Here is a 27924-nt window from a genome sequence, read left to right on the forward strand (position 1 = left end):
GGAGCTGATGCAGAGGCCATGGACAAGTGTTGCTTACTGACTGGTGGCTCCTTATGGCTTGCTCACCCTCTTTTCTTACTACACCCAGGACCACCAGCGAAGGAATGGCACCGCCCACAGTGGGCTGGGCTTTCTCCATCTATCACTAATTAAGAACATGCCCTGTAGGTGTGCACTAGAGGGTAGCCTAGAGTCAGATCCTATGGAGTCATTTTCTCAATTGAAGTTTCCTCCTCTCAGACTGTGCCAAGTTGATATAAAGCCAACCAACACCACAGATAAGTGCAAGGTCCTGCCAAACTTAAATTTCTGAAAATTATTTCCTGTTGGTGGAGGCTGTCTCACCTAAGACCCTGAGCATCTAACAGTGTTCACATTGGGGCCCACAATATGAAAAGTCAAGTACTGTTTAGTTGTTTGAGGCTTGGAGATATAATGTTCTATATTTGAAATTTTACTTAATTAACTACAAACTAGCTTAAGTTAAATGGGGGCCCTGTCCAAATGTTACAAAAGCCATTTAAACTGCAACCAGTGAGCACTCAGATTAGTACCTCCAGAGAGCCTATCACTGCAATGCCAGTTACAGTTTCCTCTGGGTTCAAGGCTGATGAAAGCCCCTAGGGTGCTTCAAAATCAGGTCATTTTTCCTCAATGGTCAAGTATTGAAAAAAAAAAAATACTTATCCAGAGTATCAAACTGTAGGTAAGTACAGAGGGAAGGCATAAGACAGAAGTGTTGACTATGTTATGTAGAGGAAGGTTGAAATGTTAGCTTATGCAATTTACCCTGACAAGATGAATACTCAGGAATTCCAAGAGGTTAAAGTCCAGGCATAAGGTAAAGTGGAAATGGTATGTGTGCTTCTCAACCCACTGGGAAAGGGCAGGGCATGGCCCAGGAGCAGATAGTGCAGGTGGAGAAAAGCAAACAGAAACCTCAAACACCAAAGCATAGAACGTAATCCTCAGCTGCTGAGGGGTGTTTATGCACTATGGGCTACGATGTAGTTTAATTGTGTCACCTAGAATTATGTGTTATGAACACAATCATCGGTGTGATCAAGTGGGAGTGAGGTCCTCAATGGCAGATGTTTGTTGAACTTATAAAGTCTGTACCTTCACAAATGGATTAGTAGCAACTAAAGGACTGTGCATGGGGTTTCACAGGGGTTGCTTATCAGATATCCTGCATAACAAATATTTATATTATGACTCATAACAGTAGCAAAATTACAGATTCGAAGTGGCAACCAAAATAATTTTATGGTTAGGGGTCACCACAACATGAGGGAACTGTATTGAAGGGTCCCAGCATCAGGAAGTTTGAGAACTGCTGTTATAGACGCTACCAACAAAGACTCATTGCTGGATGCTGGCACTCTGGATTTCAAAGTTTCCAAAACTTCAATAAATACATTTTTCCTTATAAATTACCCAGGCTATGTCATGTTATTTTAGTAACACAAAACAGACTAAGCCTAGAAAATTGAGGAGGATGAATCAAAGTTTATTAAATTATTCACTGAAAAATCTGAAGTCACTAAAAGTCAAAATAACTACGGAACTTCACAGAGTTCGCCTACCCCCAAAAAATGCCCACAAGGAACCCCCCCAAATGATAACAACAACACACAAGTTTAATAAAAAAAATAAAACAGTCTATAGGCTGGAAGAATTTCAGTTCTAGAACAAGAAGCATTTGTCAGAGATCATGTAATTGAAAATCCTGTAAGCAGACTTTTGGTTTACACTAAATTTTGAATCATGGCACCATTTATTGTCTCTATATCATTTTAATCCTTACTTAACTCATCTATAAAGCAACACAAAAGTATCCATCTGGTAAAACTGTGGAACAGTATGATAATAAATACAAGGATATTCCCATATCACTGAGCTCACAGGCGTCTTCTGTTTGTAAGGGTCTTAGTTTTGCTACTAGCCAATATGGCATGGTTTTTCTACTATATTAGCTTACACTGCTGTAGTACATTTTGTTTGTTCATTCACTCTTTTTGGCTCAATTTTATGAACTATCCCACACTTAGTCGCTTACAACAAGACAAACTTATTCTTAGTTCTGAAGGTCAGTTTCACTGGGCTCAAATCCAGGTGCCATTAGGAGTGGTTTCTAGATCTAGAAAGAAACATGTTTGCTATAGTACTAGCCTGTCAGATAGGATGTGCCCACTGGTACAACAGTGGTCTGACTGATATGGAGATAACCAACCACTTTCTGATTTTAGGATTTTAGGTCTATTCTACAGAAGAAGCTCATGTCTGACATTGTAAACCTAGTCCAAAGCCCATGACTGGGGAAGTTATAGGCTCTAAAGGGGAAACTACTCCTGTTGTTTTGCTACATGGATATGATGTCAAACTTCCTTCTAAGTATTTGTATCTGTATTCATAGATTTGTGCAGCTCTCAGCCTTGATCACAGAAGCTTCTGTTTGGAGAGAAGATGATGGTTCATGCAGAGATAATCAGTGAATAAGGGACAGCTGGGTGCTCACCCTAAAATGAGACACTGCAATCTTCTCCTCCAAAGCTTAAGGAATATTATGGGAAAAAATTGAGAAAGCATGCTGTGAACATTGTATTCTGCACAGGACATGGCTGTTATACCTGTGAATTCATAGTAACAGTGACTATCTGCACAGGACAAGACTCATCAATACTCCATCATGGATGAGAAAGGGGCTCATGAGATCTCCCCTCTTCCTGAGGACCAGAAAGCAGTTAATGCTTTATGGGGTAGTCATATGGTAGCTGCAGATTTGTCCTTGCTCTAGTAAATAATAGCCATCCATGCCCAGGCTAAGCAATTGTAGTTAAATTCTGTGGAACAGGATCAATAACAAGACAAAGAACCAGATTAGGGACTTGGGAAGAGAAGAAGAAAGGGTTTCAGTGGGAGGGGAAGGAGTTAAGAGGATAAGAGGATAATATAATCAAACTAAATCATATATATATATATATGTATATGTGTGTGTGTGTGTGTGTGTGTGTGTATGTTTATGTATAATTTATGGAGTAATATATTAAAATATAATAGCTAAAAAGAAAGAATTGATTCTGGCTGTCCCACAGCTCAGGTTTGTATCTTCCTTCTTCTAACACAGTAATTTTTTTTCTTCTATAAACCACTTGAGAGTCAAATAAACAATGAAAAGCAGCGAATTATCTAATATGGCCACAATGGAAAGATTGACAAAAAGAGCCAGTGAGTCTGCAAGTACATCTCCAGAGTCTTCATGTGAGGGTAAAGTTTAAATAGGAAGCAAGAGATAATACTTGGCCAAGCAGTTTGGCCATGTGTGGTTCCTCCACCTTTCTACTCTTCCTGCTGTCTGCAAGCTGTCTCTGCCTGCAAGCTGTCTCTTCCACAAGGTCTTATCTTATAAAGTATAAAACCTTTGGAAATCCCTCGGGGCAAATCTTGGGATATCTTGTTTTAATAGTTGGATAACCACATCCAGAAGGTAAACAAATGTTATCTCCTATTTTCTAAATGAAGGGATTCCTCCTTCACTGCTGCCAGATTCGGATCTATCCCAAAGGTTCATTCTTGTATGGTGTTTGACAGATGCAAGGGTCCTTCCCTGTGTATTATGATTGCAGCTTTTTGACTTGAAAAACCTTACCTTGTTTTCTCTACCGAGTGCTTTCCTGAGATGGTAGCTTACTCTTGGTCAACTGGCTATGTCAAGAACTCACAGTGCTCACAGCTGGCTTAGTAAGCATGGTGATTTGTAACCTGAAGTAGATTATTTCAATTTTATTCCTTAGCTTGTGGTTTTCCATCATCGTCACGGACACTTGCTAGAAGACTCCATTTGTAATCAAATTATAAGCCTAGATTTCTGCCTCCGCCACCACATTAAGACCTTGGTTATTATTATTTTGGGTCCTCCTGGGATAATCCACTTACACCATGCTCCTTGGTTTAGGCTATGTGTGCAGTGTCTGTTACTACAGTTACCATGGTCTCAGAATTAGGACACTGACCTCTATTGGAGGAAACAGGAAAGGGTGGCATTTTCTCACCTAGGACAAAGCTTTCTGTGCTTGGGCCCCAACAAAGCCCAGACTACTTTCACCTTTTCAGGTGGTATTTTAATGTAAAGCAGGACAGAAAGGCTGGGACCGGTTCTTAATGTTACCAAGGAAACAGGAGGCAGGATGAAAGCAGACAATGAGGAAAGGCTTCATCCTTAATAGCCTTCAAAACAATGCATGTTTGTCAAGTTACCTCAACACATTGCATTCTGTTGCTCTTTCCCCATGGAATAGAGTTCTGGCAGTTCTTTGACAACATAGCTTTTGGTCCTACTGTTGGTCAAGATCACCCAAATGCAAGAGTCCTCTGCTTTCTAGAATTCCAATACATATTCACATTTAAAGCCCTCCTAAAGTTTGGCAAGCACGGGATACTAAGCAAGTGAGCTTTCAAACCCAAATTGCAGGTATCAACAGGTAAAAACCAAACCAAACCAAACCAAACCAAACCAAACCAAACCAAACCCAAACCAAAACAAAAACAAAGGAAAGAAACAATTATTAAGACAGACAGTAAAAGTAGGGTCCATTATCAGCTTGTTTAGTGGTGACACCAAAGAAGATCCCAAATGATTAATCACAGGCTTCAATAATAAACTCACTTAATCTCAAATTCCTACCTACCCCCACTGTGCTGTTGTTAGCATACTTGTGGGAGAAACAGGCACAATACCTGGAATTCTGTTGCTACAGTCTCTCCAATGTTGTCCTGCTTAGGTATCCCTAGATTTCCCTGCCAAGATCCCCTTCCTTCCTTACCTCAAGAATCCCAAAGCCTCCTTTTTCCCTATAACAGTACTAACTTTACAGAAGGATGCTCAAAGCTACGTTCCCCAAATCCTTTGCAATTAGTGATGAATGGAAATCGAAACTTAAAGCTTCTGGGAGCAGAAGAGAAACCGAAACTCCTTCACACATAAAAGGCAGCCTGGGTGGCTCAGAAGCTTCCACTTTCTGGAGTGAGCGATCTCAGGTCTCCAGCGGGTGATTTTGCTCTCCAGCGGGTGATTTTGCGCGCGCACTCTGTACTTGCAGCGCAGACCAGCGGCTCTCTGCACACAGCAGAGAGGGTTCCCGGTTTGGGCTTGCGGTGAGGCCAGGGGTCTGGGGTGCTTCTGGATTCTCCCGGGGATTGTAGGGAGTGCCAAGGTCAGAGTATATGGAATGAGGGGCTGGAGCGGAGCTGAGGGGACAGGACTAGGAGGTCCATGGGCAGTGGAGCACAGACCTGCCTACCCCAGTGGCCAGCACTAGGTGGACCACAGAGGAAAGGGGCGGGAAGAGGAGTGGGAGGGAAGAAAAAGATGTCTGACTCAGTCTCTTGAGCATTCTTTGTAAACAGGGATCTGGGATGGTGATCAATACGTAGGGGCATCGGAATGTGTGCACAGCCAATAAAAGTTGGGCATCCGCATCAACAGTTTTTCTCCTAGGTGCCAAATCAGGGCCCTACTCCAGACTTGCCAAGCTAGAAGCTGAATGTGAAGAAGAACCCAGATGAATTGTAGTTGCTCTTAAATTCTAGTGGCTACGAAAATTTATGTTTTACTGCAGGACCCCCTCCCCCCCACCCCAATCTCTTTGCAAGCTTCCCCTAGCAGTCTCCTGTGCTTCCTGGTACTCCCTCTGGAGCCCAGGCTGCCAGAGAAATTCGAATAACCCTATTGCCTCAGTCTCCCTGTTTTAATCACCTAAGATTTAAAAATGTACTCATGTATAAAGGAGCAGGTATTGATCGGTATTGGTTTTCTGTTTTCTCATAACAAATTAGCACACACTGAGTTGCTTTAAACACAATGGGTGTTTTATTTTACAGATTCTGTTTAGGCACAGGCTAAGTGCTTTTGTAATGCCCAACATAGAATCTGTCTGAACTCAAGGTGTCTGCCAGGGCTGAGCCAGGTCCCGGGTGCTCATTTTGATTGTCTGGAGTTCTCTGATTTCTTGCAAGTTGCTGGTTAAGGGTGACTCAGAGTCTAATACCTTGCATTGTCACACTCCAGGTCACTTCTCACAGGGGGCTGTACCTTCTTCCAAGGAGGCTTTCTGTCTTAACTAGCATGCTAGTAGACTAATTACCAGAGAGACTGTCCTGTTAAATAAGGGTGTCAGGCCGCCCAACGGAACGAAGTTATGCAAGGCCCAGCAATGGAGCAAAGTGGCCGTGAGCATCTTAAGATTTGACCCACAGGATGAGTCTCCGCTCCTCCTGCACCTTTAGAGGAACGCAGCCTTCTATAGCCACTCACACAGAGGTTCCAATATCCACTACTTTAATGTACTTCCTCTCTTCCCCTCTCCTGTTCCCCATTTTCTACCTCCTCTTATTTTACCAAAGATTTCTTTAAGCACAATCCGAAAATAATTCTGACAATACTGAGTTCAGAGGCTATGCCTTTTGAATTTCCCATTCTATCCCATTGTAATTTATAGAACTGGAGTTATGTGTGTATAATCCCATAGACATCTCCTACTGTGTCATCAATATGTCTACATTCTGATACGTCCTGTAAATGAGTCATAATCTCTAGAGTTTTAGTCAGGTTTGGGTTTTGGCTTTTTTGGAGAGAGGGTGGGTAGGATACTCACATTAGTCTGGGTGCAGACATTTGTCTCTATATTTGCTTTACTGTCATCAAGCTCTGTTCTTGCCCTGGGAGTTGTGTAATGGTGATACGCTACTGGTTATTCCCTCGTTTTATGAGCTAGATTGTTTCTAGGGAAGGGACTGTCCCTTAAGGTGTTTAGAAACTTATTTGTGTAGTCTGTTTCAGAAAGGCAGCTTAACAACTTGCTTTCAGAAATTGTTCTTAATACATTATCTTTAGATATTATATTTACTATGCTGAGGAGAAGGCACATAGCATCCTTTCTTCCCTTTTATGTATTTATCCTTTAACAATACTCCCTATGTGGTTGCTATACACACACACATATACATACATATACACATATAAATATATACACATACATATATGTATATACATATATACATACACATATATACATATATACACACATATACATACATGTATGTGCACATATATGTATATACATATACACACACACACATAGGTATGTGTGTGTCTATGTATGTATCAAGATCTACCATGTTTTACAGGATTTTGTGACAATTCTTCTGATTTGTTTTCAGAGTGAGTAAAAAAATGAGAAACTAGTTTTTAGATTTATTTTTAAGTGTGTGTGTGTGTTGATGTATGGGAATATGCATTTAAGAGCAAATATATTAGGAGTCCAGCATCATTGGATCCCTTGAGCTGCAAGGGCTGTTTTGAGCCTTTGTACTTTCTAGGAGCAGAATTTGGTCCTCTACAACAGCAGTACACAGTGTTAATTACTGTGTAATCTGCCATCTTCCTGGTCCTTATATGTACATACTTCTTAAAGGCACAATGTGCCTGTGGGGATCAGAGGACAATTTGCATGGGTGCATTCTCTTCCTGTCTCATGTAGGTCTCAAGGATGAAGCACAGGTCATGAGGCTAGGTGGCAAGCACCTTTACCCACTGAGCAATTTTATTGTCCTGGTTATATAAATATTATTCACTGTAGACACAGTCTGCATGTTTTGGCTGGAAAATATAGTTCTATATTATTGTGACTACCACTGGAAATAGACTCTTATATAAATAACTCCATTGAATCTTATCTTGCACAGTTTCTCTGTTTTCTGATTTTGTTTTTGCATTTTCCCTCCTCCTTTAAATAGAATTACAATTCAAGATACAGAGTTGGTAGAATTTCTCACTTTTTAATGACAGGTTGTATCCTTTTCCATTCTCAATGAACTAAAATGTGTATTTGATGCAGAATTCTGGCTTCAAGATATTTTCTTTTAGAAATTTAAAAACATGGTTATTTTCCTCCTAAAAGTATCCAGCAATATTACTTCTTTTTATTCTTCTGAGTGGCCTACCAGACACACTTAAAACAATTTTTTTTTATATCAGTTCATGTATGTCTATTGGTTAATGCATAGAGAAGGTAAATACATTGTATAACTTAAAGCTATATAGTATGTTTGCTAATAAGGCTTAAAACTTAGATGTTCTGTCTGCAGTATGAATAACTCTGTCCACTTTTTTATGGGTTAATTTGTAGAATTTTTGTTTTTTTTTTTTTTTTGTTTTCTTGTTATTTTTATTCTTATCTTGTATTTTTCTCCCTAATTGGGAAGGCTTTTCATATGATCTATCTATCTATCTATCTATCTATCTATCTATCTATCTTATCTATCTTATCTATCTATCTATCTATCTATCTATCTATCTATCTATCTATCTCAACATAGCTCTTTTCTAATAATGCATAATACTTGGCTAATTTTATTCCCATCCATTTTGGCTTCTTCATCTGTCATTTTTTTCTTAGTATTTTCCTCTATTTTTCACCTTTGTCTTTCATTTCTGTCTTCTAAGACTTTTCCTCCCATATTTTAATCCTCAGATTACTAAGTCTGACATGGGTAAGACACTTTTATATTTCATTTAATGGAAGTGCTTTTGTATTTCATGTTGTAGAAAAGACCTATACAGACATGTTATTAACAGCTCGCCATGCGCATACTGCTACTAATGACTTGCTTTGTATGAGTTAACAGTCTAGTCCAGTGTTACCTGAAGAAGTCCAGGGTCAATACCAGCAGACACTAAGGAATCGCAGTGTTTCAGGAGGGTTTGCACCAGTGGGGCAAGAGTGAGCTCTGGGATGGCTGTCAGCTCTGGCCTTTGGTTTGTCTCTATGAGGCCTGCTGGTTGGGAATGAGTTGTAAAGCACTTTGTTGATAGGGTGGTAACCAGCAGCGTTTTCGTATCACCATCTCAGAATGAAACACCCTAAGGATAAACTGCAGAGACATACATTTTTAAAACACACAGTAATCCCTTAGAAACACAGACCCAGAAGCCATAATGCATATGCTAAGGACCTGGAAAATGGGGAAAAAAGTTCTGACTCAACATGACAAGACAGAGACCATCCAAAGATGCCTTGAGTTTGTGGTGGCCATCTACTAGTGGGTATGAAGTCTACCCTTAAGAGTGGACCATTTCCTCAGCAAGACTACCTTGGAAAAAACAAATTTTTTGTTTGCAAATGACCGCCTATTAGAGATAGCTTCTAGGTTACTTCTTTCAGCCCTGGGGCTCTATCTGGTGCAGACCCATGTAGGTCCTTGTACACATTGCCAGAGTCTTTGAGTTCACATGTGCCCCAGCCCTGTTGTGTCTAGAAGACCTTGGTTCCTTGGTGTCCTCCATTCCCTCTGGCTCTTACACTCTTTATACCTCCTCTTGGAGTTCCCTGAGGCCCAAGGGAAGGGGTTTGATGAAGACATTCCTTTTACGGCTAAGAATTCCCTCCCTCTAAAAGGATGAGTGTTACCCTTTTTCTACATCTTCTGAAACACGAGCTGTAACTTTAAATTGGTCTCTCCCTCTCTGCATATTGTTTGGCTGTGGGTTTCTATATTTATTCCCATCTGCTGAAAGTGGAAGCTTCTCTGCTGATTGCTTAGTCAGGCACAGATCTATGAGTACAGCAGAATGTTGTTAGGAATCATTTTATTGCCTACATGCCTTTAGCAGAACACTAGTATTTGGTTTTTCCTATTTCCCTGGCCTATCTAGTCTCTTATTCTTGGCCACTCAAGTGGCACTGGGTATGGGTCCTGTCTCATGGAGTGGGTCTTACCTTAAATCAGCTATTGTTCAGTTATTCCACAAGCTTTGTGTCACGATTGTGCTAGCGTTCCTTGCAGGTAGGTCAGTGCTGTAGAAGGAAGGGTTTGTAACTGGTTTGGTGTTAATCTTTCTTCATTGGTAGCTTTCAGAGTACCTTACAGATTGATGACTACTACTCCACAGGTTCGAAGGCTCTGCAGAGGCATTGGCTTGACATCTCCACGTTCAGTGAATTGTTTAGAGGTTGTCTTTAGTAATAGTTTGCAGAGAGCCACCGACAGTTCGGGCAATAGCCAGGGTTATTTGGGTGTTCTCATGGGACTTATGTGGCCAAGAAGTAGCTGTAACACATTAGATGTAACCCATTCCTGGTACTGGAAGCTTCATTTTGAAACAGGAGATGTCAAATTGGGGCTCTAATCCCACCCTTTTATTTGGCAAATTCATTTAGATAGTCATCATTTATGTATTTATGATAGGAAGGTTCTATTGTATTAGGTTTCCATATGACCCCTTCAAATAAATGTTCCTTAGTTTTAGCTGTTCCTCTCCATTTCCTCCCTTGCCTCATCACATTCCTACCCTACCCAACCCAACCCCTCTGCCATCTACCCATAACTAGCTATTCTATTTCCTTCTCCTAGGGCAGTCCGACATCCATCCTAGTCATCCACACTATCTTTAACCCTGGTGGTTATACAGCTTGTAGCTTGCTTATCAATGACTTAACAGCTAGCATCCATATAAGTGAATACATACCATAATTTTCTCTCTCGCTCAGGATGATTTTTTTTCCCTAATTCCGTCCACTTACCTGTGAGTTTCATGGCTTCATTTTTTTTTTTTTTAAACAGTGGAGTAATAACCCATTGTGTACCTGCATAGCATTTTCTTTATCCAGCCATTGATGCTAAAGGATGCTTATCACCAATCTAGGTTGCTTCCAATTTTTGGCTATTATGAATAGAGCAGCAATGAGCTCTGAGCAATGAGCATGGTTGAGCAGTTGTCCCCATTAGTAGGATGAAACATCTTTTGAATATAGCTGGATCTTGAGGTATATTGATTCCCCGCTTTCTGAGGAACTGCCACACTGATTTTTATAGTGGCCGTACAAGTTTTCACTCCCACCAGCAATGGAGGAGTGTTCCCCTTTTTGTACATCTTTGCCAACATGAGTTGTCACTTTTTAAATTGATCTCGCCTATCCTGATTGGTGTAAGAGGAAATCTGAAAGTAGTTTTAATACAAGTTTCCCCAATGATTAAGGGCTTTGAACATTTCTCAGCTTTCTGATTTTTTTTTCTTGTGAAGAATTCTCTGTGTAGATTTGTTCCCATTTTTAATTTGTATATTTTTAAATATTCAGTTTCTTTAGTTTATATATATTGGATATTAGCTCTCTATTGGATGTGTAGTTGGTAAAAAAAAAAAAAACAAAAAACCAACTTCTATTTTGTAGGCTACCACTTTGAATGATGGTGTCCTTTGCCATACAGAAACTTCTTTAAGTTTTATGAGGTCCCATGTATTAATTGTTCTTTTTTTTTTAATTAGATATTTTATTTACACTTCAGATGCCATCCCCTTTCCCCATTCCCCCCCACCCCCCTTAGAAAACCGCTATCACATGCCCCCTTTTCCTTTTTGCATTTATACATTTTTTTAAAAATAATGTTAATCATAAGCGTTATAAGTTTGGAATTGTTCAATCAGAGGTGTAACCCACTGACCGACCTAGATATAACAACTATCTTTGACTGGTGGAGATACATGAATATCTGCCTCCCTGTCTCCCCCCTCTTTCTCTCTTTCATCGTATTAATTGTTCTTAATGTCTGTTTTTATCAGTATTCTATTCAGAAAGTCCTTTTCTGTGCCAATGAGTACAAAGCTGTTTTCTCCTTTCTCTTCTATTAGGTTCAGTTTATCTGGCCTTATGTTGAGGTCTTTGATCCATTTGGAACTGAGTTTTGTGTGGGTGATGAATCTATTTAGATTCTTCTACATGTAGCCATCTAATGTGATCAGCACTATCTGTTGAAGCAGATACTTGTTTGTTTCTATTTTGATTTCAGCCCTGAATTTAAGACCATTCTGTGTCTTTTTACTGGGAAAGTGAGAGAGACCATTGATTTTTTTATTGTGATCCTGTTTGTTGACTCCAGTTACTTCATTGTTGTGCTGTGGGCTTTCTTTTTTCTCCTTCATTTGATATTTTGGTCTGACACTGTTTATTACTTGTGTTTTCTTGAATGTGTTTTCTCAAACCTTCTGTAAGGCTGAATTTGTAGATAAATATTTTTAAAATTTGGTTTTATTCTAGGGTGTCTGGTTTTTCCATGTATTGTGATTACAAGTTTTGCTGAGTAATGTTTGGGCTGGCATCTGTAGTCTCCTCCAGGTCCTTCTGGCTTTGAGTCTCATTGAGAAGCAGGTTTTATTCTAGGTCTGCCGTTATATGTTACTTGGTCTTTCCCCCTTCCATCTTTCACTATTCCTTCTTTGCTCTGTATATTGTAACTATTATGTGACATGGGGAAGTTCTTTTCTGGTCCAGGATACTTGGTGTTCTATATGCTTCTTGATAAGGACCTCCTGCTTTCGGTTGGGGAAATTTTCTTTTATAATTTTGTTGAAAATATTTTCTGTACTTTGGACCTGAGTTTCTTCACCTTCTTTTATTTCCATTATGTATAGATTTTGAATTTTTATAGTGTTTCAGGTTTCCTGGATGCTTTGTGCCTAGATTCCATTAGATTAGCATTGTTTTGTCTGAGTATCCATTACTTCTAATTTGTCTTCAGTGACTGTGATTCTGTGTTCCATCTCTTGTATTGTGTTGGTGATCCTGGCCTCTGAGGTTCCTGTTTGAGTCCTAAATTTTTCAATCCCAGTTTTCCCTCAGTTTGGGTTTTCTTTATTGGTTCTATTTCTATCGTATGTGTTGAACTTTTGTTTTGTTTTAAATTTCTGAATACTGTCTGTGCTTTCATAGATTTCTTTAATCAATTTATGCATTTCTTCTTTAAGGACCTCTAGCATATTCATAAAGGCTGTTTGGAAGACCTTGTCTTGTGCTTCAGCTATATTGCATTTCTTGGGGCCTACTGTGGTAGGGATGATGGGCTCTAGTAGGGACATATTATTCTGGTTGTTATTGATTATGCTTTTTACACTGGCATCTCGGACAGTTTGGGATGATTGTAATTCTAGGTGCTGATATCTGGTCTGGTCTTTGTTTGGTAGATGCTTCGTTTGTTGTATTCTGTTGGAATCCCTGGGTAATGGCTCTGTGCTGCCTGATAGTAAATGCTTCTGAGATCCTGCCTAGTGTGGCCAATGGGGGGTTCACGTTAGAATGTGTTTCTTGGCATTGGTAGTTGACACTTAGAGATGAAAATGGGCTGGGGAATAGGCTAATGGGGCCCACAGGAGGGAGGGAGGCAGGGTGTGCTAGTAAGGTCTGCTTAGTCACTCAGAAATGGAGGCAGACAGGAAGGAGACGCAGCATCCTGCAGTGTACTACAGAGCTGGGTATGAGATTGGGGAATTTGATGGAGCAGAGGATAAAGAGATGATGAGAATAAAGAGATGATGATTGTCTAGCTGCTTCCCTGGCTGGCATGGCTGTAGACATTAAATTTTAAAATTAATATACCAATGCTCTAGGTCCAGCCTTCTAATACTAGACTGAATAGCAAGCCTCCTGCCAATCTTGTACTACAGAACACCCTATTGCTTTATTTTCTTAGGTCTAGAAATGGTTTGCTGTCTCCTCCAGATCTTCAGAGGAATAGATGTCTTTTGTGTCCGAAACTGCAACTACAGGGTTAACATAAAAGAATTTTTAGTTCTCTGTGTATCTCTCTCCTGTTTCCTTTCTTGCTTGTACAAGGTCATTGGAATCTTTGTTATCTTGGCCTGTTCTTGATCAAGTGAAACATTCTATAACTCTCAGACTCATGTGAGACTAGGGAAGATAAAATGTGTAAGAGTCTTTCACAACCCCAGAAACTCTGCGTAGGAATAACAACAGCCTTGTAGTGTGGTTGACTATGGACAGATATTATTAATTTGTTACATTATCTCATAAGTAAAATTTGGGTTCACTCCTACTTATAATAAATTTTGAAAATTTCCTTGTTATGTTGTTCTTTTTTTCTCATGGAACTAGAAGTAAAACAAGAAGGAAACAATAAATAGGAGAGAGAAGGCTGGAACATGAAGTGGGCACACTTCTCAATTTAAAACATAGGTCAAAACAAAAGAGCAATGTTTGTTAACTAAAGAAGTATTTTGTCACATAGTCCAATAAGATTTTGTCCTGAGGCAAAGATGAGATTCTTCCAAGATGAAAGAAGAGAGATGAGGGAGTCCCAGGAGGTTCTCAGGCTTCACAGGAAGTCAGCCAGAGAAGTTGCAAAGGCTTTGAGGAGGACGAAGCCCAGGATGCATGGATTGACGACCATTGAAGGTTATTAATTAGTAGAGTGTAGTTATAAACTTACATTCATGTATGCAAGAATTGTTGTTAAAGAATTAGAAAGAAGCCAGTGCATTTTAGAGGGAATGGAAGGGACAGAGGAGGACTGGAGGGAGGAGAGGAAGAGGGAAAGTGAAGGGAATCCCAGATTCATATATGAAATCCTCAAAAAAAAAAAGTTAAAGATTCCTAAGGTCAAAGTTCAGTCCATTCTTAAAAAACTTGGAACCAGCCCTTTGTTTAAGATTAGAATATAAGTTATTGATCGGCTCTGCTAACAACTGGTTTAAGTAAAGATGGTTAATCAAGATGATTATTTCCATTTTCTGTTGTCAGAAATTTTAGGAAAATGACTTTAAAGTAGTCAAGATTATTTAATTGTCTGTTTAAGTGAGGCCAATGAAATGGCTGAGCAGAGAACTGGCTGACAAGTCTGAGAAAACCTGAATTCTATCTCTGGGACTCACATGTGGAAGGAGAGAGCTGATTCCACAAATTGTTCCCTAATCTCCACATTTGTATGGGCACATATGCACACACACTTAAAGAAATGAAATGCAATAAATTTTTAATTTAAATCTTTGAAATGCCACTTTATAAACAACTATTTTAGCATTACTCTAGATAAGGACAACTATATTACTTTCCCAGTTATTAAGCTTTGTGCAAAACAATAGCTTTTCTAAGTCTTTCTATAACTGTGAGCCTTGCCACCTGCACCCATGAAATGGCGACTCTGAGACTGAATTATTATGAATAACTGCCTAGGCCAAAAGTTAGCTTGTAACTCAAGTAGCTTGTAATTGGCTTGTAACTCAATTATTCTGTTTATTCTATTCTAAGTCCTGTCACATAGAGGTTACCTCTCCTTAGGTTCATGTGACCTTTTCCTCAGGTTCATGCAACCTTCTCCTTCAGTGTTCTAATCTGGCTCCTTTTTCTCTGGCTTGTTCTGTGTTCTGTCTTCCCATGTCTAGCTTGTTCTCTCTATAGCCTGTCCCTGCAAAACTGCCATACACACACACCACACCACCCACTTTTCTACTTTTCTGTCGATTGCTGCTCTTAAGTAGCTTCTGTTTCCTATGCTCTTCTTGTGTGAGTTGAGTGTAGCCATCTCTGGCTCTTTCTGTCAAATCTTTCTCTGATTTGTCACTTTGTCTGCCCCTCAATTAGATGTCACTTTCGGACATAGCTGCTTTCTTCTGAAAACTAACCTTACCTCCATTTTTAGGGATTAAAAGTGTATACTAATAGCATGTCTGTATTTCAGCTAGATTATAAAGTATTCCAGGACATGTTTGCATTCTGGCTGGATCTTATGGACCTAGAAGTTATCTGGGTTTTAATCCCTTGTCAAAGCAGCCCTGTTGCTGGATTAAAATTCCTCTACACCCAAGTGGTTCTTAAACATCCTGGGCCACAGGGATTGCTTCTTTCTTCAGATTTGATCATTTTCACAGACACATATTCTTATTCATTTTAATATTTGTTATTAGTCTTTGGTTCACCACTGTATGTTCCTGTTATATTATGGGATAGAAATCTCTGAATTCTGGCTTCTTTCTCTGCCCACTGATCGATCTATCTATCTATCTATCATCTATCTACCTATTTATCTATCTATCATGTAACTGTCTAGCCATCTTTATTATCTTTCACATATTTATCTATGTATCTTTATAACTATCACATAATAAAGTGTACTTATTAACATACTTAGACATGCTATACAACAGGCATCTGAGCATTTGACTATCCCTCAAAAATATGTCATCTTGGCAGTCTCCTCTTTCCGTCAATTTACTAATGATTAGTAAATTTCAGAGTTATATATTTAGTTCTCTTCACTTCTTCTAGATGTGGACTCTCTACATCCAAGCAGCTCATTTGTCCCAGTGGCCCCTTTTATCATTAATAAGCAAATGACCTATATATTCAGATAGAGTTGAGACCTTGTGTTTGACTTCTAGTCTTTCACATTTAAGAATCTACATTACATGGCTTATTGTGAGTCTCCAAGCCAATCGAATTAAGGAGGACCACAAATGAGTTAGTGACATTTGCTTGATTTGTAGCCTTATTCCAAGATTCTAGAATCAGAGAATGCCTTAATAATCTATCTTGTTGTATAAACTACAATTATCTCTGTGTATGTATGTGTGTGTGTGTTATTGTATGTGTGATACATGCATGTGCATGAGTGCATCCATGTGCCCCTGGATATTCATTTGGAGGTCCAAGGAGGCTACTGAGTGTTTTTTTCAATTATTTTTTTATTGCCTTCAGACAGGATCTATTATGAAACTAGGCGCTTGCTATTTTAGCTAGATTCACTAGTCAGTGGGCTCCTGAGAGCTGCCTGTCTTCATCCCTAATGCTAATTACATAAATATGCAGCCATGCTTGGGTTTTTACATGGGTGCTGGCGTTTTGAACTCAGTTCCTCATGCTTTCATAGCAAGCGCTCTTACCTATGGGAACATCTCTCATCCCTGAATCAGAATCTTCAGAGACATCTTTGATAGCCCACTTCTCTACCCTGATTTGGTTTGTTGTCAAATCTGTGTCCTACTTACCTTTTAACAGCCATCAAACAACCTTTCCAGCCTATTACCTCAACCTGTGATTACACCAAGTTGCCCTTGTTATTTTGCCCAGCAGCAGCTCTCTCTGTGTCTGCTGACAAGAACATTATTTTCACCCCTGTACTGTGCTGGAGTAATCTCTTCAAAATGCAATGCCTTCACACCTTCCAATCCTCAGTAGTTAACTGTAACTTATGCTCAAAGGACCTGCACACTTTGGTGTCTCTCAAGCCCTATCTCCTGAACATCCAAGACTTTCTCCTGCTCTCCACTCCAGACTCCTGGTTTCTTACAGGCACCTGGTTTGGTGTTTATTCCTTCATGCCATAGGCTGTTACATATGTAATATATGATGTTCCTCTCTTCCCTGCCTGGACTGTTACTTTCCTTTGTTTTGCCCAATTCTTGTTTAATCCTTTAGAACTCTTTTTGGTGCTTGATTGTTTTTTTTTTTTTTTTTTTTTTTTTTTTTTTTTTTTTTTTTTTTTTGAAATGTCACACATTTTTGACCTGGTCTCCTTTACAATTTTTCCATTGCATATACAATTATGTGATTAAGGGTTGTGTTCTTGGTTTTTGTTCCTGGAGAACAAGAACACATAGAATTCTCATTCTTGTATTTTGTATTCCTAATGCTTATTGTTTTGTTAGAGATATAGTCATTCTGGACACTTCTGTTGACAGGAAAGTTGATCAGTTTTTCTCTTCCTTTGCAGATACACCATTTCATTAATAACGACCATAGAGAGGAAACAGAGTAAAGGATATTTACATTTTTAATATTTCTCAGTTCAGGTTGGAAGCACAGATGGCAGCAAGAATGGGTAATTTTTGATTCAAAATACTATTTATAGCATTATGAAAATAATATGGTGCACATATTAAATAATTTACATATTAAAATAACTGCATCATTGTTTCTTATTTCTCAAATAAAAAGAATGAGATCCCTTAAAAAAGACTCACTGAAAATGACCCATTCTCTTTCTTTTTTCAGAAAAAAAATGCCCAAGGGTTTTACAAACAATGTCACACTTAATCTTGGAAACTATGGCAAAAGCTGAGTAAGTATTTTGGCAGTAATCAAGAGTTTTGAAATCATGTGTAACATCGCCCCTTCCTGTAGAGTTATTTAGCCTTATATGGCTATTTTAATCTGTATCTGTTTCTGTGGATAAAGACATGTAATTATATGTAACTATGTATTTAATAAGGTAGGAGATTAATGATAATGAAAGAACAACACCACACCCGTTTAGAGGTATGATGTCACACATTTGGATTTTGTTATAATTCTATTTTGTTGTTGTTTTAGCTATTCCAGCTTATTCAATGATTTTGTTGAATCTGAGTTCTTTCTGATTGATGGTGACTCCTTGCTCGTCACATGTGTATATGAGATGTCACTTAAGCCAGGACAGAGTCTCCACTTCTTCTACCTGGTTGAGCGCTACCTGGTGGATGTTATTAGCAAAGGAGCGCACTTTGCCATAGTTTTCTTCAAGGTAACACAGACCAACTGGGTTTTTAATTCTCTAAAGACTAAAACCGGAATTCACTTAATTAATTGGAGACAAGGACTCTTGTTGCTGAAGCTGGCCTTGGACTCAACCATCCTCTCGCCTCTACCTCCCAAGTGAAAAGATTTTAGGTGTTTGCTACCACACCCGGCTATCGCTAATATTGGTTTTATAAAATTTTGTAAATGTTTTCACCTGTCATTGGAAAGTAAAAATATATGTTTAAAAGTGCGGAAAATGATTTGGAGGTTAAGGCCAGGAGGATTGAAGTTTGAAGCCTACCTGAACCTCACACAGTGAGTTGAGTAGTCTAGTCAACTTGAAAAGTTCCTCTTAAAAGAAAAAAAAAATCTGGACATGTAGCTTAATGGTAGAGGACTTGCCTAGTGCATGCATGACCGTGGGTTCAATTTCCAGCACCAAAAAGAAACAAGACAAAACCCAACCAGAACAAAACAAAGTGAGAAAATTTAAAGGGAAGAAGAGAAAGAGCAACAACCTAGCATTGCAATGTTCAAGAATAAACACAATTAGATTATTTTGTCCTGTGCGATGAGCTGTTTGTAGTGTTTACTGAGCAGGCACAGAGTCACAAAAATGGGTGAAATTCTCTACAGTGGCCTCAATTCTACTCCTTCATTCGAGAATTACTCTGCCTTCCAAACTCAGCAGGCAATTTATTAGAGTATGTTGTTGGGTGTATTTGAGCCCACACAAACTAACTAACCCTGCTTTGGTATTATGATTAATAATTATATTAATTTGGTATTATGATTAATAATTAGACCATATTTGGTTTAATTATTACAATTTGGGCAATTTCAAATACAGGTATATGTACCTGCGACCATATCTTCCTCTTCCTATAGTTAGAACAGCTAAGACTCTACATGAGGATTCGGGTGTGGGTTTGTTCAGTTTGGAACTCACATTAGTGTATATTTCTGAGCATTACTGGCCAGCAGAATTTTGCACAAGGAGCCAGGGTTCTGCTCTACATTTACAGTTGGTTGTACAAATTTTGGTTTGCCGAGAAAAACTCATGCTGTTTAAGAAATGTTGTTGCAGCCTGGAATTATTCTCTAGAGTATTGTGTTTTTCTTCAGCTTCCAATTTCAGAAAATTTACAATTGTGAATTACTATTTTCATAGTTTTTATCTACTTTGCCTTCTTGAAGTGGGCTAGGATGGGAGAGTAATTATAATAATACAGGAAGGCAAAGTGTGATGAACTCTGAGTACCATGTTTTCAGGGTACCCATGCTCCTAAGTCCAAAGTGTGATTTATAGAATACATTCGTGATACAGCAAAATTCCAGGGTCAATTTAATGACTATAGGACAGAAAAGAAAACTCAAAAAACAAATGGCCGTATTATATTCCTTCAATGATCTTAATACTATGTGTTAGTAAACTAGTGAAACACTATATGATGCTTTTCAAATAACATACTTTACCTCCTCTGCTATAGGATGCTGAGTATGCATACTTCAATGTCCCTGGACTTCTGACACTGAGGACTGCTTTAATTTTGCATCTTCAGAAGAATACCACCATTGAAGTTTGGACTAACTTTTCTAACTGCTTGTCAGAAGAGTGGAATATTTGCTTGGGTCAGAGTTGCCCATATTTCTTGATACTGGCTGATGAAGGCCTGAACGACCTACAAACACATCTTTTCAACTTTGTAGTCATTCAGGCCTGGGCAGCAAAGGTCAATATTGTGCTCTTCTCAGGGCAAACGTTTGACACCCTTCGTCTTTACGCATACTTTATGCAAAGCTCATATCCAAACCAGATGTTTTTCAAGAAGGTAATGTATATCTAAAAGACCATGTTCTAGAATTTTATAAACATTTCTAAATTAATTCTGGAAAGATGGCTCAGTGATTAAGAGTGCATATTAGTCTTACACCCAATGGTAGGTAGTTCACAACTGCCTATAGCTCCATCTCCAAGGGGATTTGACACCTCTGGCCTCTGTGTGTACTGTATTTACATGCACATACCTACGGACAGACATACACACACACACACACAACTAAAGCTTAAATAAATCTTTAAAAAATGACTCTCTTGATTCAATATTGACTCTACCTGCAATAAAGAAATTATTATAGATTTAATAGGAAGGAATATATACAGTTTAACAGCAAAAACAATGAACTAATATTGACAACATATAGAAATTGTCATACTGTAGTTCTTAACCCATGGGTTATTCACATTTAACCATCACCAAAATCCCTTGAGGCAAGTATAAGAATTATCTATATTTGCAGATAGTGAAATCGTTGCTTAAGCAAGTAGCCTGTTCAAAATCAACACCAAGTGAGTAGTAGAATAGAATTTAAATGTTATGAGAAGCAATATCACCCTGTCCTGTGTGTCCTAACATTGTGTGGTATGTGAAATACAAATTACTGAAGACAGAAAGACATGAAATTGGAGGCCAAGGTGTGGCTCTGTTGCTGAGATCTGCTAGTGAAATGATAGGTTATGTGGTTACCTTTAGTGAGAACACATTGGGGCAGCCTAAAGTAGGAAAGACAGAAATGAATTTATTTCTTAATAAAGAACTTCAGTTAATAAATCATTTGCTTTTCAAACAATTACAATTCAAATTCTATGATGGTATTATTTTTCTATATTGGTATATTTGAGAAATAATTTGTTGAAAATTCCAGAGTAAAGTGTATGTGCAGACTTTATAAATAAATCTAGTTTGCTTATCTTTTACTAGTTAAGGTGAATTCTGCATATGGATATTATTCCATATCTTATCAAAGTAGCTTTAGAACCAGTTGACATGGGTCCTCCATCTTTGAGAATTACATCATATTCAACATCACATATTTGCATACATGCAAATGGTTGTCATGACATGATGGGGTAGTTTATTTTGCTTTTGTTAGAATTCCTATTATTAAAGTATTCCTAACTCTGACTGTTAACTGTGAGCAGTAACAGGCCAGGGCTCCATTTTTATGCCCAGGGGAAGTATTAAATGCAGAATTTATGTTGTAGTTCATTTTTCTTTTCATAGACTAAGTCTCACTGTGTAGCTCAGACTGGCTTAGAATTCATGAATAGCCACTTTTCTCTGAATCCCTAAATGCTGGGATTAAGGGCATGTGCTACCATACTCAGCCTGAGTTTATAGTATTCTGTTCACAGCAATTTCTGAATCTGAGTTCTAAGAAAACTTAGTAAATTTCTGCCTAGAAATGGAGGACTTTATTTATAAAATAGTTTATGCCATAATTCATTAACATTCACCTTAAGTTTTTTTTTTTTACATTAACCTGTAAAAGTAACCTTTATTCACCTGTAATAATTGTCATCTTGTCTTGGAGGCTTACTGCCTCTGTCTGCTGTCCTAGGCCTAGTCCTGGAAGCTGCAAGCCCCCATATAGTATAATCTAGGCCTAGAATGTTTTCAGCCTCTGAGACATACTGTTGAATAAGATCACCCCTTCTTAGTTATTTCTCCATTTCTTCTGAATTGCTCTGATTGGACTCAAACTAATCTGGCTCCTTCAGATTCTCTGGCTCATTCTGTCTTCACCTGTGTCTTTGTAAAACTGTCCCAGTAAACCTCTCTCTCTCTCTCTCTCTCTCTCTCTCTCTCTCTCTCTCTCTCTCTCTCTCTCTCTCTCTCTCTCTCTCTCTCTTCTTCCCTCCCTGCTGCCCCTCAAGAGTCTTGCCATTCACCATTCCTCTCTCCCAAGAGTTGGCATATCCTATTCTGTCAGACCTTTTTCTGATTGGTCACTTTGTCTGCCACTCTATTAGACATCACTTTCAAACATGGCTGCTTTCACCTACAAACTAATTTTACCTCCATTGTTTGGGATTAAAGGTGTGTGCTAAGTGTCTGTCTGTATTCCAGCCAGAGGAATTAAAGGTGTGTGCTAAGGCTGGGCCACACCACAACTAGAAACTGGTTTTTCCAGTAAACAATACAATCTTGAGGTTCATAGTGTGAACAAATATCCTATAACATTAATCAATTTGAGGCCTACTTGAAATAGAATTTAAAACACAGTACCATTGAAACTGTTGTTCAAAATGGTTTCCAGTGCCACTGACGACTATGGAGAGAGACTTTAGTCTCTTCTTAGGTACTTGGTTGAAATTTTTCTTAGTGAAACACAGGGGATTTTTTTTGGAGGGGAGGTTTGCAAATACATTACATTATGGTGACGGTTGATTTTCTAAGTCATTGAATTGTACATTTTATATTACTTTACATTATTTATGCCTTTGCAAAACTGCTAAGATAAGGTGCTATTTTCAAAGGAAAGATAAACAAATATTGCCTGGAAATGTATGTGAACATTGCTGACCATCCTCAATTACACCAGTGTACATTTTAAATTGAGAACTGCATTGCAACATGAGTGTTATGTTAGATTTCTAAGTTTTTTCATTGGGAAATAATAATTTTATTTATGACAATTTTCATACTTTGTTTTGCAGTGCGAGAGAGAGATTATGGTTGCTTATAAAAGCCTGATTCAACAGTTGAAAAAATACAGAGATATGGATTTAACAGCTCTGTTCGGAGATTTAAAATTCAGTGATATGGAAGGAGAGGTAAGAGAACTTGAAAAAACACTTTTTAGTTGAACTATCTTTTTAGAAGTGTGTGTGTGTGTGTGTGTGTGTACACGTGTGCACACACAGACACATGCTGTGTATTTGAAGGTCAGAATATAACTTTGTGTATAACTCCTACTGTTTCACCTTGAGACCAGCAAGCTTCCAGGGTTTCTCTGGTCTAATGGCTATAGTAATAAGCTTACTGTAGCAGTGGAGAGTAGGAAAAATACTAGCCACTTTTCCCCTGTTCCTGATCAGAGTAAAAATGTCTCTCCTTTTAAGTAGGACTAAGATAAATGTTTCAAGACTTGATGTAAGGAATGTGACCCTGAGCTTCTCCTATTTTTCATCTTGAACATATTAATGCAGATATAGCCCAATCCTACACTCCCACAATCCCTTAGCTTTCTTTTTGTCACAATGCCTTAACACATTTTCTAATACTGCATTCCTGGTATGTATATACTTCATCATGGGATATTGTTAATATGGTCTTGGGTTCTGTTTGCTGTATTTTCTGTTCAACTTTTGCCTTAGTTGGCATTGCGATACTTAGATTTTCGTTCATTGTATTGTCTAATATTTATTTGTAAGGTTTTATGTGCCTCATGGAAAATATTAGGATGTTAGCACTTCCTTTTTAGTATTCTGAAATACTGTCTAGATCATTAGAATTATTTAGGCTTCTTTGAAATTCTCTATTTGAAACTTGCTGTTTATTTGTCCAGATGTTTTCTTAGTCATTTTATGTAGCTCATGGATATTGGTTTACTTAAGCCTACTAATTCTAAGAGAATCAGTTTTATAGTTTCTCCCAGGAAATTAGCAACTTCACTTTTTCAAGTTTGTTTCCATCAAAGTTTCTAAAGTAGACTTAAAAAAAAACTTTGCAATTGTTTTCTGACACAGTGTTAGTCTCTCTCCTATTTTTATTTCATACATTTGTCATTTCTCTTATTAGTTTAATAATGTTTCTCTAATTTCAGCTTGAGTTTGAATTAGATATATAGACTTTTATTCTCTTAGGTTATGATTTTGTCTTTTACTTTTGATTTTCTTGTTTCTTTCATCCTTTTTTTCTTTTCACTTTTGCTGTTAAAAATTGTTTAGTGTTAGGTTTTTTCTCTGAACACTACTACTGTTATATCACATAAATTTTGATGTTGAGACAACAACTTTCACTGTTTATAATAAATATTTACTGGTTTTACTATAATTTTAAAGAAATTACATAAGTTCAGTCTGTCTTTTTTTCCCCGTGTATGAATGAGTTAATAGAAAATTTAAAATCTGGGACAGGAATGGTGGGACAGTGGTTAAGAGCAGTGGCTGCTCTCCAGAGGACCTGGGTTTGATTCCCAGGACCCACATGGTGGTTCACAACCATCCATAACTCCAGTAACAGGGGATCTGATACCCCTTTCTGACGTCAGTGGGCATCAAGAACACATATGTGCAAGTAATACGCTCACACTTAAAGTAAAATGAATCAATCTAAAAATAAAAAAAGAAAATTAAAAAATATCTGATGAAATTTTTTTTTTAAAAAGGGCATTTTCATATTTAAGGCAGATTCAGTATTTCTTGCGAGTGTTGTAATTCACCCTTTAATAATATTGGTCCTTTTTATTCTTGCAAGGTTTTGGAATCTCTCCTTGGTCACTACCAAGTAAGACAGGGAATTGGACATCTTCTCCAGCTGTGCCATCTTATTTCTTCTTTATACATATTCTGCATTGCTGTTTTCCGGGACTACTATTTTCCTTTTTTAACTAATGCAGAAGAGGTGATTTTGTGCAAAATACCCATAAAAGCACTCAGTACTTTCAGAAAGTTGATTGCTATTATATGTGTTACTTTTAGTCATGTAGATTACCCACACTGCTATATGTATATATGTGTTTTAAGAAAATGCCTGGAAAGTGTGGCTGAGTGATAAGAGAACCAACTCTTTTGCAGAAGATCCAAGGTCCATGTCTAGTACCCACATAGCAGTTCACAACTCATTTGTACTCCAGTCCCAGGGGATCCAGACTTCCATGGGCACCTAGCACATATGTACACATATATACATATGGTCATATTCATAACCACAAAACGTTGAAAAATAAAGTCTAGAATGCATAAATTTTTTGTGAGTAATCCAGTGCCTTGGTTCACATGGGAATACGGGGTATTTTTAAATTTTATCAATAGAAGTATAGCATTTAGATTCAAGAATGTGATGGTCTTGACATTCTCAATACTTTTTCTTATTATTATGTCTGAGCTGTGTATAGTGTCATTACTCAGAGGCAAGACTCACACTTTTTGACTATCTTTTAAGTGACATCAATGTATTTTACAGTAGCAGGCTATGCTGGATGTACAGCTTTCTTGTTACTTTTCTAAATTATTGCACACCTGTTTTGTGACTTCATTAAAATTCTTATGAGTGTTATTTTATGGACATATGGACATATTTTTTGAGTGGCAAACATTTAAATGGCTTGAAGGTTTGCTTTTACAAATAATTCTGCTATGAACACCTCTGGGCATGTGTCTTTGGGCAGATTTTGGATTACTCTTTTAGTTTAGCTCTTTAGAATTTAAATGAGAAATATTAGTATATTTAATAGCAATTAAATATATTGTCCTATGCCTTTACCTAAACCTTTGTCTGTTTCTAACCTCATTAGGAAAGCATATGAGGAGTGGCATTCCTTAATTTCTGAAATGGTTATTAAACTATTAAAAGATGAAAAAGCACTTGCTAACATGAAAGTAAAAAACCTTGCAGTTGATATATTACTAAAGAATTAAACATTTTTCCTGTTTTCTCATTATTTGTGTTTCATTAGAATAATTATTTAAAGAGTCATGGATTTTCTAGTTGATTTATGGGTATTTTTTATGTGCATGTATTAACAGTTTCATTTAAAAGTTTAAAAATAATATTTTTGCTTGTAATTTTTTTCTTTTTAGTGGAAACAGCTGCAGTTTCCACATCAACCCATTTCTAACTATACAATAACTGATGAATAAATATAGTTTTCTATATGTCACGACCTGTTACCATTTTCTACTCTGCCAGGTATGTGAAACTGTATCTCTGCTGAAGGAACTCTGGCCAGAAGGATCTGATATTCGACGTGTCTTTTGTGTCACCTCATGCTTTCTCTTCTTGGAAATGTACCACTGCTACTTAGAAAACAGAGAAAAGACAGCATCCCCTCAGACATCTGAAGTCAAACAGGTGTGGTTGGTACACTGGGATACAGGTTGTTACACTCGGATACACTATTGATTTCTACTGTTCCTTTTTTTTTATTATTATTTTTTACCTATCATTTTCCCCATGTGGCACAAGTATTATCTCTTGTTTATATAAACTTCAAAATTAGGAAAATCCATATAATTTCTGTTATAAAGAACTATGCTCTTCAATGATGTAGAGTGTTACATATGTATATCTTACGTGATTAGACATCCTATTTTAAATCATCCCAAAATCATGATAGTAAGTCAAACTTTTCTCTTTGGAACTTCTAACCATTAGACCCTCTCTGTCATCCTAGAAACATCCCAATGAAGTCTTCTTGCTCCTCTAACAAGCCAAAAATATTTGACACTATCGAAGATGTCCTTGTCCCATGATGCTAAATATGTCTACATACTTATCCTTGTCATTCTGGAGTTGCACATTTTAGATATATCGCTAGCCTGCTGACCTCATGCTGGTAGTTCATAGTATTGCCTTAGAATATGATACATGGATAGAAGAGAGTACTTATTATGTAGCCCCAACCACTCAATGTCCTATGAAACTTTTCCTTTATTACCTGGTTTGTTAGCTTAAACATGGTGTCCCTGAAATACTGAATCATGCCATATGCCAATTGCTACAAAGCTAGAAGCTTCTTTTCTCCTTTACCTCAAGCATGTTTAAATGCAGCATAGTTTTGGGGTACATACTGACTCTGATGTAGAGAATATGTGATTGCGGAATTCTCACATAGGGAGCTTGGTTACAGAGTTTGTCCTTCTGAAAACGGAGTGTTTCATCTCCCAGCCTGCTGTTCTCGGCTCACCATCTTCATTTCCTCCAGAAAACAGGTAATTGCTTAACCCTGAAGGACATGGAAGACTTTTGTAAGCTACATTGCCTCAGCGTGGCTTTTCTGCTCCATTTACCTCTCTCCCAGAGAGCTCACTCGAGATTCATCACTTCTGGTTGGATTCAGGACCTCAAGACCATCTTAAAAATGGTAAATAGAATCTTCATTCACTTGTACTTCTGTTTGAACTATGTGATACACGAAAAGCACAATAACCTTTGAGGCAGATTTACACAGTGTAGTGTTAAATGTTGAGACCTAGAAAAGTCGACTCACTTCAATCAGTCACTTGGATTAGTTTTCACAACTATATTAGGTAGCAATGACAAGCATCATGGCATGTATCCAACCCCAGGAGCAGCTTCTAGAGATTTTCCTTCTTAAAATTCTTGTCAGGATCAAGGCTTTATTTCATTAATTAGAAAGTTCCCGGTGACCAACACATTATCCGTTGAGAAGGAGTTGAGGGCATCAATACAATGCTTTAATTTTTTTTCCATTACAGATTATGGGTAGAGAGAATATGGAGACCGTAGGAAAACTGAAAGCAAAAATTTCTCTAGAGTCTTCCATGCAAATCTTTTGTTAGAACCTGTTAATCCTCCAGTTTAATCTTTTTCATTTTAAATGCACAGATTTTTCTGTTGGAAAACTGAAACATTCAATATAATAAAAACTGATTCAAAACTGAATATGAAGTGGATGTGGCCATGCTGCAATCCCAGCACTTACGAGCTAAGGCGGGAGGAGTTAATGCTACAAGGTCTCAGCCAGTGTATGTTTACACAGTCTGTCTCAGAACAGGCTCAGCTACACAGTGAGACCTTGTTTCAAAAGAAAAAATATTTTTCAAGCTTCTTTT

At 37.9% G+C, this 27924-nt stretch overlaps 1 protein-coding gene across 2 annotated transcripts in view; it reads left to right on the forward strand.

Moving 5' to 3' along the window:
- Positions 1–4986: 4986 nt before the first annotated feature.
- Positions 4987–27924, forward strand: part of LOC117721778 (putative ATP-dependent RNA helicase DDX60) — a 107665-nt gene continuing 84727 nt past the window's right edge. For both annotated transcript variants that reach the window (XM_034520570.2, XM_076914193.1), the window contains exons 1-8: positions 4987–5154; positions 17557–17664; positions 17838–17904; positions 18156–18345; positions 19832–20173; positions 22843–22959; positions 26039–26200; positions 27054–27212. In XM_034520570.2, the coding sequence (XP_034376461.1) occupies positions 17649–17664; positions 17838–17904; positions 18156–18345; positions 19832–20173; positions 22843–22959; positions 26039–26200; positions 27054–27212 (1053 nt within the window). In that variant the 5' untranslated portion in view covers positions 4987–5154; positions 17557–17648. The remainder of the gene's footprint in view (positions 5155–17556; positions 17665–17837; positions 17905–18155; positions 18346–19831; positions 20174–22842; positions 22960–26038; positions 26201–27053; positions 27213–27924) is intronic.

This window comes from Arvicanthis niloticus, chromosome 16 (assembly GCF_011762505.2).
Source record: "Arvicanthis niloticus isolate mArvNil1 chromosome 16, mArvNil1.pat.X, whole genome shotgun sequence".
Lineage (NCBI taxonomy): Eukaryota > Metazoa > Chordata > Mammalia > Rodentia > Muridae > Arvicanthis > Arvicanthis niloticus.